This window comes from Callorhinchus milii, unplaced genomic scaffold (assembly GCF_018977255.1).
Source record: "Callorhinchus milii isolate IMCB2004 unplaced genomic scaffold, IMCB_Cmil_1.0 Scaffold3, whole genome shotgun sequence".
In the NCBI taxonomy this organism is placed as follows: domain Eukaryota; kingdom Metazoa; phylum Chordata; class Chondrichthyes; order Chimaeriformes; family Callorhinchidae; genus Callorhinchus; species Callorhinchus milii.
Window position 1 is genome coordinate 9122973 of NW_024704744.1, and position 14832 is coordinate 9137804.

Below are 14832 nucleotides of genomic sequence, written 5' to 3' on the forward strand. Positions count from 1 at the left end.
GGGACTGTGTGTTACTAGGGAGACAGTGAGAGGAGCAGGCAAGCATGTGAAGGGTTATCGGACATCTTTTGTACAGATTGTGCTTGCCCATGGGAGGAGTTAGTGTCCTCCCTAGTCCTCCCTAGTGACCTCCCACATACCAGGCTCTGTGATCCTATCACCCCCATCCTCGCCCAACTCCACTGGCTTCCCATCACACACAGGATACAGTTCAAGATCCTGGTCCTTACCTTCAAAGCACTCCACGGTCTTGCGCCCCCCTACCTCTCCAACCTCCTAACCCCCTACCATCCTGTTTGCTCCCTCCACTCAGCGGGCTCCGGCATGCTTCACGTTCCCCGTCTTGCTGGCCCCGCTATTGGCAGGCGAGCCTTCCGCCACTCTGACCCCACCCTCTGGAAATCCATCCTACAGTCCCTCCGCCTCACCTCCTCCCTTGCCACCTTCAAGACCCATCTCAAGACCCTCCTCTTTGACTGTGCATTCGATCTCCCTGCTTCCCCGCTGCCCTTCACCCTCCCCCATCCCAACCCCCAGCTCGGGTCCGTAACTCTCCCAACGTGAAAGGCGCTTTACAAATGTAGTTTTGTTGCTGTTGTTGTTACCAGCCCTTCTGCGTTGTTGTTCTGCGTTGTTGAGTGGCCGATGATGCACGTAAATAGGTGCCCTGTGTTGAACGACAATGCAGAACACCCAGCTCTCTGTTTTTATCACAGCACAGAGTACAGGCAACAGGGCTTTGATTGATAGATTGTCACTGAAAAAATATCCTGTATTGCTTTTCTTATTTTATGAATTTTTAATGTGTTTTATTAATAATGCATTAATGAAAAACAATTAGACTATTCATTATGAATAGATCATACATCTTGTACACTGAACATTACTTGATAAATTACACTTATTTTTCCTTTTGATGGCGTGAGCAAAGAACCATACAGCTTGTCAAGCCAACTCCTTCAACAGACCATGATGCACTCCATCTTCTCATAGAAAGTTAATGATACTAGTCCTTACATTTGATATAGCTCCATACCTCCTAATCCAAATGGCTCAAAGCGCTTCACAAGATTTTGCTGTAAACAATAATAATAATCCTTGCATTTGATATAGCACTTTTCACGTCAGGAGGACGTCCCAAAGCGCTTCACAGAACACACTGTAAAGTGAATTGACTGTATATTTGTGGGCGAACGTGGCAGCCAATTGCGCACAGCATTGTCCCACAAACAGTTGTAGATTGAAAATGACCAATTTTTATTACTGCTTTTGGTTTTGGAGGGATTATTATTAGGCTCTGTGTGGAGTAAGGAAACTTGCCCAAGGTTTCGCCCTCTGCCTGGAATTGAACTCAGGTCTCTCGCTTGCAAAGCGAGTGCACTAACCACTGAGCTACAGGACTCCACAAAAGTGTAATGACTGTGTATTTGTGGACAAACATAGCAGCCAAATTGTGCACAGCAATGTCCCATGAACATTCATGAAATAAATGACCAATTTTATTTGGGGAATTGTTGGGCGTGTGGAACTGCTTTCTCTTTTCAAATAATGCCATGGGATCACTAAAGTCCACCTGAACTGACAGACGGGACTTTGTTTTAATGTCTCATTCTGAAGGACAACATTTCTGATAATGCAACAGCCCCCCAGCACTGACTGTCAGTTTAGATTACTGGATGCAAGTTCCGATTCCCAACGTGGGATTTGAACCCACAACCTGCTAAGTCAGGCTGACTGGACAAATGGATATTTCTGCCGATGGAATGAATGTTGCTCTGTACGAGGGTCTTTTCTGCACTTTCCCCCACCTCTCACTCACTGCCTCTTATTCTATCTAACATGATCCAATTGAGAATAGCGTAAATCATCCCTCCAGGTGCCTGGAATGCCAATTAAGTGTTGCCTTTCAACAAGTGCTTAACAATCTTTGGGTAGAGATTCTGCCTGGGACTGGATTTGGACAATTACTGTACACAAATGGCTACGTGCTGGCTTACAAAATACACAGTCACTACAATTTACAATAATTCCTGTGAAGCACTTTGAGACATTCTACTGATGTGAAAGGCAATAATTTATTATTATTTGTTCTATCTAGTCAGCGTGTCAGAGCGTCCAGGAGCTGACAAGTTATTAAATGCGATTCGAAGCTTTTTTCTATCTGTATACAGATAAGGCATTTTTGACATGTTTTTAAGAAACCAAAGAAAAATGACTTCTAAGTTAAGACCAAATTCAAGAATTTGCCGAATTCTGGATGCTCCAAAATTCAAAATAGATAGAGCAAATGTTGACCCAAGTTAAATTTCTCCCCAAAAAGTGTTGCAGGCCTTGACCCAGCTAATGAAGCAATTTACTCATATATATATATATATAAATAAATAAATAAATAAGCAAGCAAGCTGGTATCATAGGTTGAAAAACATCCATGGATGGCAACTTAAGAAGCATGCTGATAAGTATTCCATTGGAAATATTTATGCAATAACCCAACAGATGGGGTTTTCTGCAGCAGAATACTGCAAGAGCTGGTGCACTGAATCAGCAATATTCGCTGTTGTTAAAGTGTATAAATCACTGCTTTGGCGGCATATGTGACATTATACAAATATTACAAATCGCTAAGATTATTCTCGGGTTATTTAATACCCCAGCACTGGCCCATTTGTCTGACTTGAATTGCACACAAAAATAGTTGAGCCCCATAATTCTATTTCACGACCTGCATAAAAATCAACAGTTTTTCTTCTCTGCGAAAATAAGTTGAGCAATTTTTTAAAAGACTTCACTGAGAGTTCAGAATCTGCGAACCTCAGACAGTATGCCACTCCTTTCACTCTACCAGTGAAGGCCATGCCTTCAGCCGCCCTAATATTAACACTGTGAGAATGTTTTACCAAAACCACTTTGCCTTGCTAACTCTCTCCCCACTTTTGAACTCCTGCTAAGGAATTATCTCTTCAACTGTGCTGCTTGTCAACAACACCTTGCATTTATATAGCACCCTTCACCAGGATTGTAGGATAGTGTTTTGGTACGCTGCATGTTGGGGGGATGGATGCCAAGCAAGGTAGGGGGCAGGGAGTGGTGACCATAAGCTCAGTCAAAGAGGTAGGTTCATTAATTTCATTTTGTTGTTCATTGTTGTGTGTTTTGGGTCGATCTTTTTCGTAAATATAAAATACCATCAACATAAATTGCCCACAAAATGCACACAATATAGAATATCATGTGAAACACTTTGAGCCATCTCATCGACCATGATAAGGCGGTATATCAAATGCAAGGATTATTATTATTTATATAAATAGTTTCACAGAAGCTTCCAATGGCATCACCAATTTATGATCTATAATAATTTGAGACACCTCAAAGCGCTTTGCAGTACATGCTTTACTGTAGAGTGGTTGACTGTGTATTTTGATGGAAAACACAGCAGACAATTTGCACTCAGCAATGTCCCACAATCTTGACAAGGCAAAAGGGATGAACCTGCTGTCAGATCATTGCTCATGTTGCTTTGGAGTGCGTGAAAGAAGCCCAGAGGAGTTCTCTTCCTTCATCTATATGGACAAGCAGAGATGCTTGTTGCTGTTGTTTCACTCCCTACAGCAAAGATACAGGGCTTACGATGTATGTAATCATAATAATCACTCTGAGCAATGTAGCGTGCGGCAATGAACTTCATACAGGGTAATGTAACTTTCACGTGTTGGTGAACAGAGCTGGCAATGAATCTCTTACAGACTGATTCTGTTGCTATTTCTACATTTATTTCAAGGGCATCATTATGGCTTCATTAAGAGTTAGTTGTGTAGCATGAAGCTTTGTTTATGTTAACCTCCCTTCTGTGTATTGTCACCACAATAATAATATCAGAGTTTTCAACAGACATTTTAACCCCTTTCACAATAGCAATATTCCCTGTGTTTTTAAACAACAATGGAGTATTTTCATTCAGTGTTATGTTCATCACCCGCTAAAGTCAGCCATTAAAGGGATTTCCTTTTTTACAGTCATGTAATGCCTTTGGCGATTATAATGGGAAATCTGCGAATAGTGTGCAACGCTGAATGAAATTTTTACCCAAATGCTTTTAGATTTTAAATGGGCTTTGGGACGTCCTCCTGACGTGAAAAGCGCTATACAAATGTAATTTGTTGTTGTTATTTGCCTGTATGGTTGCCACACAGTACTCTCAATGGCAGATTACAAAGTATTAGTTGGTCGAGCTTCAGTCATGCTTCAATGGCTGGAGTCCAATGTTTGCTCCACAAAATACAGTCAATTCACTTTACAGTGTATTCTCAATGACGCAATAAGGGATATATCAAATGCAAGGATTATTATTATTGTTTGTAAGTACCAGTTTATTATGAATAATGCACATTCTTGGGTTTCCATGCTTTGGCTCCCGTCAACCTGTGTTAGCGAGATCCTGTGCATCAATAAGCGCCATTGAATCCCAGCATGTAAGGCGAATATTTTGGTGTGATTATTCTTGATGCCCATTATACTCTCCTGAATTAGGTAAGCAGAATGTGCGCATTTCTCCAGGGAGAGAGTATTCATTGCTTTCGGGACACAGGGGCATTTCCACGTGAAGGTGATATACACAGGTGGAACAATCAGTTTGGATTGGACATTCTTAAGCATGGTGATGGGTTTCCAAATTAGATACCTGGCTGACCAAAACAAAATTGATAGTAAAATTATTGCTTATAATCTATTGTGACTGCAATTTAGTGAGGCAGTCCCTCTGGCATTAAACACGATATCGGTTTTATTTTTTTCTCTCTCATTGTTTTCTCCTGTTCCATTATATTTCTCAACAAAACTTGAAAACCCTCCAAAATTCAAGTTTGTGCATAATAAAATACATTTGCGTCTTTTGCTTTAATTTAGTATTCTCCAGAATCTCGAAACCATGGGGCCTCTACCTTTCTCACACTCACATTTGTTTTCAAATTTCTTAATTCCCTGGCACCTCCTTACCTCTCCGACCTGCTTACCTGCAACCCACAACCCGCTGCCTCTGCTCGATTGGCTCCGGCCTTCTGCATGTCCCTGTGCCCTCCGTTCCACCATTGGTGGTGGGGGGGAAGATGACCGAAAGCCTGTGAAATAATATCTAAATACGAGGAAAGAAGGGAGTCTAATGGCTTCAGGTTGGGAGGAGGAGAGAACATCGGCACCAAATTTTTGAAGTTAAATGCAAACTTGGTGTCACCTTATGATCACTTAATGTTACATCTCTTGCCCTCTCCTAATTACGTCAACCGTGATGGTTTCTCTGAACTGTGAACGTTGGCCTTGGATTTCTCAATGGAAAATAAATGAAATAAGTTGCGATTCAAAGTTCTCAGGGATCTTGACTCAAGAGCTTGGGATAAAAGTAGGTAGTAATCTATTAGGTAATCAGTTACTCACTGACAATACTTGACGGATAATGCAATGTGAAGACAGGTGCTGTTCAAGCAGAGCCAGCCCATTTCTATTTCATCGCATGCAAAAGAAATGTTGGGGGAAACCTCCTATGATGGATGAGTTGGAGCAGATGTTCCTACCAAGAAACAATTGGGGACGCGTAATTTTCTGCTGTGCAGCAGCGTGGAAGAAGGTTGATTCTGGGGGGGGAAGACATTGATCGAAAATACATGAGTCACCTTGTGCTATGCCAGATGGAAATCACTTGATTAGCTAACACAGACAGTTGTGCTGACCTCAGCTGAATTGCCATGCCGTCCTTTAAATGCTCTGTATGGAGTTTAGCATCGTCTTTGGAAAGGCACTTCAAAACGCTGCTTTGAAGGAGGCAAAGCATTTCTATCCACCGGACTGAACGCTGCATTAATTTTTATTTTCGATTTCATACTTTTATTGTATTGCGCCAAAGGTGCCTGCTAACTACACAGAAAACACTAACAGTGTGAAATGGTTCAACCCTGAATTTGCTGAAAGGCTCATTTGAATAATTATTGTTAAATTGTCCTTTGAACTCGGGTGATTTGAAGAAGTTGTGTCAAGCGGCTGACCAGGCTTTGATCAGGAAAGGCCTGACAGTGTTGCAGTTAGCACAGCACTGCATCTCTCCCTCTCTCAGCTTGGTGGAGCTCTACACCTTGGCTGTGTTTACTCTGTCCAGCTGTACTTAGCTTCTGAACTGAAAAAAACAACACTGTTTTGCTTGAAGGGAGGTTCATTGCCAACATTTTTGATCCAAGTTCAAGTCTGGGTCTCTAGTGTACAATGCAACAACTGTAACCCTTGAACATAATGGTAACATGGTAATCCAGATTCATTTTTAAACATAATGTATTATTATTTATATCATAAGGAGTAAATGTATTCTATATTTTGAAATGGCGTCCTGTAGCTCAGTGGTTAGAGCACTCACCTTGCAAGCGAAACACCTGGGTTCAATTCCAGGCAGGGTGAAACCTTGGGCAAGTTTCCTTATTCCACACGACTAATAATAATCCCTCCAAAACAAAACCATATTAAATTGGTCATTTTCAATCCGCGACTGTTTGTGGGACACTGCTTGCGCAATTGGTTGCCGTGTTTCACCCACAAATATACAGTCAATTCACTTTACAGCATATTCTGTGAAGCGCTTTGAGATGTCTAGAAGACGTGAAAAACACTATATTAAATGCAAGGATTATTATTATTATTAAATGCTTACTGCAAGTCTCCCATTTCCAGAATAGATATTGAAAGAGCACAATTATAAATTCGCCTGATGTGGAAAATATATTTAATGCTAATTGCATGCAACTGTGATGCTTTCAAACTTTTCCACTGACTAGAATTACATTCAGTTTATGCCACACTCCACAGTGTTTCCTAGCAACAGTATAAAAATCGCCAAAGCTGTTGAATACCGGCACGGAATTGGACAAATCAGGCGAAAAGTGGCAAATATAGAAATACATTTATTCCACTGGACCACTGGTTCTTTCAAGAACTACAGGAAACCTGATTCGAAATTAAGACACCATTTAAAAATGGCCCAAACTTTGCATGCTCTGAAATGCAAGAATAATTTGCAACTATGGACTCAAGGGGAATTTCCCCCCATTGAACTTTGCTGGGTCTTTACATATAAGGATAAATTATTATTTATCAAGTTATTTTCCATTTATTTATCCCCAGTACTTTACATAGATTTACATAGGTTTTACAGCATAGAAACAGGCCATTCAGCCCAACCAGTCTGTGCCAGTATTTATTCTGTACATGAGTCTCCATCCACTCCTTACTCCCTCGCAAACCCTTCTATTCCCTTCTCCTTCATGTGAAGGTCTCGTTTCTTCTTAAATCCATCCATATTATCTGGTTCAACCACTGCTTCGGAAAGCGAGTTCTACATTCTCACTGCCTCTGCATAAAGAAGTTCCTCCAAGATTCTCTTTTAGATTCACTAGTTGCTATCTTAACTTGTTTTTTAAATGGTTTGTTTGAAAAAGAGATTTCTCGGGAGTCCAGTCGGGCAATATTGAGCCAATATTTAAATATTTACTTATCTAAGAAAGGACATAATCGCCTTAGAGGGGGTGCAATGTAGGTTTACTAGGTTGGTTCCTGGGATGAGGGGGTTGACCTATGAGGAGAGGTTGAGTGCACTAGGCTTACATTCTCCAGAATATAGAAGAATTAGAGGTGATTTTATAGAAACCTATAAAATTCTTACGGATCTTGACAGGGTAGATGCCGTGAGACTGTTTCTCCTGGTTGGAGAATCTAAAACTAGGCCTCATAGTCTCAGGATTAAAGGTCAGCCCTTTAGAACTGAATTGAGAAAACATTTCTTCACTCAGACAGAAGGTAGTGAATTTATGGAATTCTCTACCCCAGAAGGCTGTGGATGCTCAGTCATTGAACATATTTAAGACTGAGATCGATAGATTTTTAAAAACTAAAGGGATTGAGGGGTATGGGAATAGGGCGGGTAAATGGAATTAGGTTAGGAGATCAGCCATGATCTTATTAAATGGCGGGGCAGGCTTGAGGGGCTGAATGGCCTACTCCTGCTCCTATTTCTTATGTTCTTATGTTCTTAATATTGAGATATGATTGGCTTTCAGAGGTTTGCTGAAATTGTATGGTTCTTTCTCATTGACACAAAATGACAGTTAGATTTGGACAACTCTTCCCTCTGGGTAAAAATAGAACTAGATCAGCTTAAACTGTTGTCAGGAAGCATTTTCTTCACATAGAGGGTTGTAAAGATTTGGAAAGCTTTACCCCTGAGAGGCAGATTCAATAGGGGTGTTTAATAGAGAAATAGACAGAAACTTGGGTTGCAGAGGTATTAAGGGGTTTGGTGAATGGGCTAGGCATTGGAATTAAAAGATCTGACAAGATCTAATAAACTGGTGGAATGAGCTTGGTTAACTCAAAGCTCCTCTTCTGTTCCTGCTCCCTCTGTTCTACCCACTAGGATTTTAGATTACAGAGCTCAGATCATGGCTGGAACTCCAGCCTTCATTGCTGAACCCCAAAGACTGGTTAACCATTCAAAATGCCTTGAATAACCTTTCTATCAGCCATGTCTCCTCACTGTGCTGTTCATTCCTCTTCCACTATCTTCAAAGGAGGATAATTTTAGATTAAACATTTTGTTATTCCCAAACCCTCAAAAGTGTGACCCACACCGGGATTCGAACCTAAAAGCTTTAATTCCAAATACAATGCTCAATTGACAACATGACCCTTTGATATTAAATTGATCTGATCAGCTATATGTGCGTTGATAGTCTTAATATAAACAGAAAATGGAAAGTGGTGAAACAAAATAGTTTACCCCGTGCACTCTAATTCAATGGGAGAAGGATCTGTCAGTCATCTCGTATCAGTATAAATAATAAAAATCCTTGCATTTGAGATAGCACCTTATCATTTCATTGAGACGTCTCAAAGAACTTCACAGAATACATTGTAAAGTGGATTGACTGTGTATTTTGTGGACGAAATGCAAATGTGCGTGGCAGCGTAAAGCATGACTTTGATAAGATTAGGGGATAAATTTACAAAACAAAATATAATGCATAAAAAGAACTAATCACTTTCTGTCTTTTGGATCAGAGTCTTTGTGTGATTGTATTGACTGTTCTTTTTATGTTGCTTGTGTCCACAGGGTAACTGGCTTTCAACTCCCATCACCAATTGTCAGCACAGGCTCAATCCTGACCCTCTGGTTCACCACGGATTTTGCTGTCAGTGCTCAGGGATTCAAGGCTGCTTATGAAGGTAAAATACATGATTTCTGCTGCTCGATTGTGAAGGATTATGTGGTGGGTTGCCACTGCATTTACTTGTGAGGAGAATGGACACTTGGCTAAAGCAGATTTCTGGCAAGTGGAAAAGGTGGTGTCAATGTATTACAGCAACATTTATTTCCATGTGTCACGTTCATTATTAAATTAATGAGGGATTTTAATAGTTTGGTCAAAGAACTGAGTCAGTTGTACCCCTGATTCAGGAAGTAATCTTGGGAAATGAAATATTGCAGTCTTCCCTTCTCCATTACAAGCCTAGATTGCTAGTTTAACTGCGGAGTTCTAAAACTCCTTGATCTTTGCTTCTTGATTGTAGATGAAAAGCGCCTGCTTGAAAGAAAACCATAGGAAATGCTATGGAGTAAGAGCGGGGGAGTGGGACTAGTTGGATAGCTCTTTAAAAGAGTCAGCACAGGCATGATGGGCAGAATGACCTCCTTCTGCGCTGTAAGATTCTATGATTCTATCAGGCAAAGCGTGTTCCACTCCGATGAAATTAGAAATAATGTGATCCGTATCTGTCTTGGCAAACTACAAAATGGGCTGCCACACAAATCCCTGAAGTATATTAGCAATCCAGGGACACGTTCCAGATTTGCTGTAAATTCTACTTAAATGGCAAGACTTCAGGAGGTTCCAAAGCCACTGTAAGATCCGACTCCTGCAGCTCAGGAAGAGGTAATCATTGTGAGATAAGGTCGCTCAGTGGGAATTGAAATCCCATCTGAATCCAAGTTATAGGCAGCAAATGAATTAATGAATTGAGTTAGTCTTCAAAGACAGATCACAGCTGGCTGGAAAGTAATTCCAACAAAAGGTAAGGAGCTGAATTAAAGAGAAAGCCTTGTCCCTGCTGTCGAATCTAGAGAGATGCTCAGTGTAGTTATTCTGCCTGTGTTGTTGACTCTTGCTGAAATTCTCTCCTGTAGCTTTGCATGAAAACTCTTATGCCATGATCCACATTACAACTGGTTACAGATCCTGAGAAGAATAGATTGGTTGGTACACTGATGCTACTGCGATCTTATTGAGCTGTGTTGGCATCAGGTTGCAGGCTGGTCATTACACAGCAGTCACACAACAGGAAATCCCATCACTTTGAGGTGGTCTATGTTCTGGGGAACACAAAACAGATTTGGGGTGGGGGGGGGTGGCATTGGGGTCATTATACTTAACTTTAGGAGTCACAGGGGTAAAACGTACTGAACCACTACCTATGCTCCAGTCCAAAAAGAACATGTGAACTAATGTCTTCTGAAAAGGATCATGTTCAATGTAGCTTCTTGTCAGATGATAGAGCTGTTGTGTTCAACAGACAATATTAGTCCTTACCCAAGATGACACGGCAAAAATATGTAAGCAGATAGAGAAATTGAAAGGTATCAATTAAGTTGATTCCTTGACTGTGGATACACTTTGATGGGACCATCGTGGGGTGTGCTCATGAGGCAAATTAACTTTTAACCATTACAACCCTTTAAAGAGATCAGGATTGTGAGAATTTAAGTGCTCCTGGGACACTACCCTGCATGAGGGATGCTATATAAATCTGAGTTGTTGTTGTTGATCATTTAGGCATTTGAACTGGAGTTTTAGTCTAAAAAAAGAAATGGGGGAAATCACCAATAAAATAATAGACAAACGTTAATCTGTTATGTGGAGATAAACCCTGTTTCAGTGACATTTTCAATGGAAGTCTTTTTGCTTGAACTCATTGGAAAGAGTCCACAGTTTAGCCACTGTGTGAAAATGAATGACTCTGAGGTTCCCATTGGAGCTATTCAATAGCAGGTATCTTAAAATTGTGCCTGATGTTGAAACCGAGCGTTGGCTGTGGCATACATAAGTGGTGATCATTTCACACGTGAACCTTGATAGCTATTGCTGGTGCTCCTTTTATATCAGTATGAAAGCTGCTTATTCTGGAAAGGAAGCTGAGCAGAAGAAAGCATTGGTTGAATGATCGGCCTCACATTTCTGGTCCTGAAGTGCAGATCCATTATGCATTTGCTCGTGAAATCGACTCTCTCAAAAGCCGTATAAATTTGACAAAAAAATCACGCTGACCCCGATGCCATGCATTTCATCTGTCATCTGGATAGTTGTGTGCAGTGAGCAAGAGCTCAGAGTGAGTTTGGCTACTGAAAGACTGATTTACAAATGGAGGTTATCCTTCTCTTTGGGCCCCCTATGGCAAATCTGTTGATGTGAGACGGTTGCTGTTCTTAAGAACAAAAGACTTGCAAGATGAAAGAAGACCGAGGTCCATCCAGTTCGGCTTCCACCATCCTGGCAGTCGCATTCACATTTCATGTGACAAACCACATACTGTATCCCGAGATATTATTTCCCAACAGCAATCTATCTAATTTCTTCTTGAAAGACTCAACACTTTTTGCTACTCTGTGTTTGTTTGCTTTTTTTTAAATAATTGTCAGCAGGAAATGGAATCCATACCTTACGTAATCTACTTCCAGTTTCCAGAGTTCCCAACAATCTGCCTGATCCCTTCCAGTAGCTGGGCAATTGAGGCTATTTCTGCTACCAGTCACTGTGCGTCAGATCCCAATGAATAACCAATTGTTTTAAGAGTGAAAAGAAAGATGTAATTCTTGCCTTTAGTTCTTCTGTCAAAGATTGACCTTGTCAGTTTTCAGAGTGATAAGTCTATGTCCATTATCAGACCAGTCTCCATGTTCACGCGTCACGAGAAGTCTATTTTTAAATTTGATTTTTTGCTGTGTCTGTGGGTGCACACATAAATGCATGCTTATGTGTATTTGTGTGTGTCTCTGTCTTGCATGCGTGTGTGTAATTATGCACATGTGTCTGTGTATGTGTGCATATGTGTTTTTGTGAATGAGTACGTATCACTTTAGTGTGTGCATATATCTCTGTGTACGTGTCTTTATTTCTGAGACTATGGATCTTTGTGTATACATTCGTGTGCACATATATGTGTTTTAATGTTGAGGGCTTAGCTGTGAAATTCAGTATATTTTCTTCAGCAGAAATTAAACATCAAGCCATGAAGCCAGCTCATCCCTTACCCCTATCCTATCACCTGTTGGGATCTGAACTGACACAATAATAATAATCCTTGTATTTGATATAGTGCCTTATCTAGTCGTTGAGACGTCTAAAAGCGCTTCACAGAATATATTGTAAAGCGAATTGACTGTGTATTTTGAGGGTGAAATGCTGCAGCCAATTGCACACAGTAGTGTCCCACAAACAGCCATGGAGTGAGTGACCAAATTCACAAGGTGACAGCTGTAGAGGTACATTGAGTCAGATCACATGTGGCCAACTACACAGGTTTAACAGTGGTTGCATCTGTTGGTTACTGAGACTGTTTTGCTCTTCGGGCTCTGAATGTTCTTTGCGTCACTTTGAATCCAGCAGCAATAAAAATAATCAAAGTGTCAAAGCTGGAAAGGAAAGATCAAAATGCCTCAGTTATGACTCCAAAGACTTTTGGGCAGCCATTATTTTCCTGCTATGGTTTACATGAGAGATAGACTGCCATATTTGCAGGGATTACAGAATTACCTTGATCATTGTTGACCTCAACGACCAGTGTTTCGTACAATAAAGGATTAGTGTTTGTCATACTGATTAGGATGAGTGCTCATGTAATGGGGATCCACTCAGCCTGCAGCACATCTCCATGACAAAACAGGGCTTGACCTTTCCTGTTAACCATGAACTGAGTTGGATAAGCAGAAAAAGTTTATTGAGACAGAAAAAAATATATAATCACTTAGAATAGGCCAGGCCCCACGTACTACATTGCAGTATGGTATGGCAGACTGGGAGTGAGCTCAGCAATACATAATTGCAAGGTTCAGCTGACTTCATTCTGTAAGTAGATAAATACCTTCAATCGAGTGATTGTTACTGTTTGGTGCATTGTACATCCTGAGTTACTTTGTTAGCTGAGCTGCACTGATGCCTGAGGATTATAATGATCCATTTTCCCCGGTGGTGGACTGATGGCACAATAACGTCAACCAGAAGCACCAAAAGGGTTTGGATGTGAAGACATGTCACCGTTGGACAGGATTCCTCCAATTCACTTTCTATTTCCCGACCAGCCAAAACTTAACATATGAGGTGGTTTGAATACCTCAAAGCTTTATCTGGTTAATTTCAAAGGCACCTTATGGAACAACAACAACAACACCAACAACCAAATTACATTTGTATAGAGCCTTTCATGTCGGGAGCATGTTCCAAGGTGCTGGACGATCAATGCTTCGGACCTGAGCTGGGGGTCAGGAAGGTGGAGGGCAAGGGTGGAAGGAGGGTGATCGTAGGCATGGTTAAAGAGTGGGATCTTGAGGTGGGTTCCAGAGGGTGGGGGCAGAGTGGCAGAAGCCCACCTGCCAATGAGAAGGGCAACGTGAAGCAAGTAGTGAGCGGAGGTAGTGGGAAGGTTGGTAGGGGATTAGGAGGTTGCAGAGGGAGGGGGGAGTAAGACCATGGAGGGCTTTGAAGGTGAGGACCAGGATCTTAAATTGTATCCTCAGTGTGATGGGAAGCCAGTGGAGTCAGGTGAGGATGGGGGAGATAGGGTTATGGAGCCTGGTGGGGGAGAGGTCATGGGCTGCAGAGTTCTGGTTGATCTACAGCCTCTGGAAGGAGGAATTGGGGAGGCCAACAATTAGGGAGTTTGTATCTTCAAACCTGGATCTTACGAATGCGTATATGAGGGTTTCGGTGACCTGTGGTGTGAGACAGTAGCAGAGCGGGGTGAGGTTACGGAGATGGGGGAAGGCAGAGCAGGTCATGGCACGGATGTGAGGTAGAAAGGATAGTTGAAGGTCAAACAAGATGCCAAGGATCCGGACTGGCTTAGTGACTGGCTTTCTGTTATTAATTCATTGTGGATGGCACAACACAGAGTTTGTTAATCGTGGGGATTAAGGGTGGAGGAGGTTGCTGCATATTAAGCAAAATTATTTGATACGAATCACATGCAGATATCTCAAGGATATACAGTATTTTTCTTACCTTAAGAGGAAGCTAGACTTTCACGTAAGGGACAGGGGAATAGAAGGGTATGGGAGGGAGTGAAGAAATGGGTGGAGACTCATGTGGAGTATAAACACTGGCATGGACTAGTTGGGCCGAGTGGCCCGTTTCCATGCTGTAAATTCTTGTAATTCTTTGTAAATCTTTTCCAATGCTCTCCTTGTTGGGCTCATTCCAGCTTCAATCTTCAGAAACTTCAACTTATCCAAAACTTTGCAGCCTGTGTTCTTCCCCCATACAAAATTCCCATTACCCCATCCTTGCCAAGCTCTATTGGTTCCCAATACTTCAGAAGATTGAATTGAAGATCCTTGCCGATGTTTTCAAATAGTTCTGTATCCCACTCTGCCTGTCCAGTTTCTCCAGCTCTACGTGCATCTCATTGCTCCGTGGCTAGTCCAATACAGCTTTCAAATACCATGTTCCTGTCCTCCTGAACCCTCTTCTAAATCCGCTTTTTCTAGCTACTTTCCTCCCAGTCCCCAAACATCTTGTGGCTGTGTGAATATCC

At 41.5% G+C, this 14832-nt stretch overlaps 1 protein-coding gene across 1 annotated transcript in view; it reads left to right on the forward strand.

Annotated features, from left to right (window-relative positions):
* LOC103179026 (CUB and sushi domain-containing protein 1) overlaps positions 1-14832 on the forward strand; it is a 1038598-nt gene that overhangs the window by 252765 nt on the left and 771001 nt on the right. The window contains exon 3 of the mRNA XM_042332909.1: positions 9143-9255. Coding sequence (XP_042188843.1) covers positions 9143-9255 — 113 coding nt within the window. The remainder of the gene's footprint in view (positions 1-9142; positions 9256-14832) is intronic.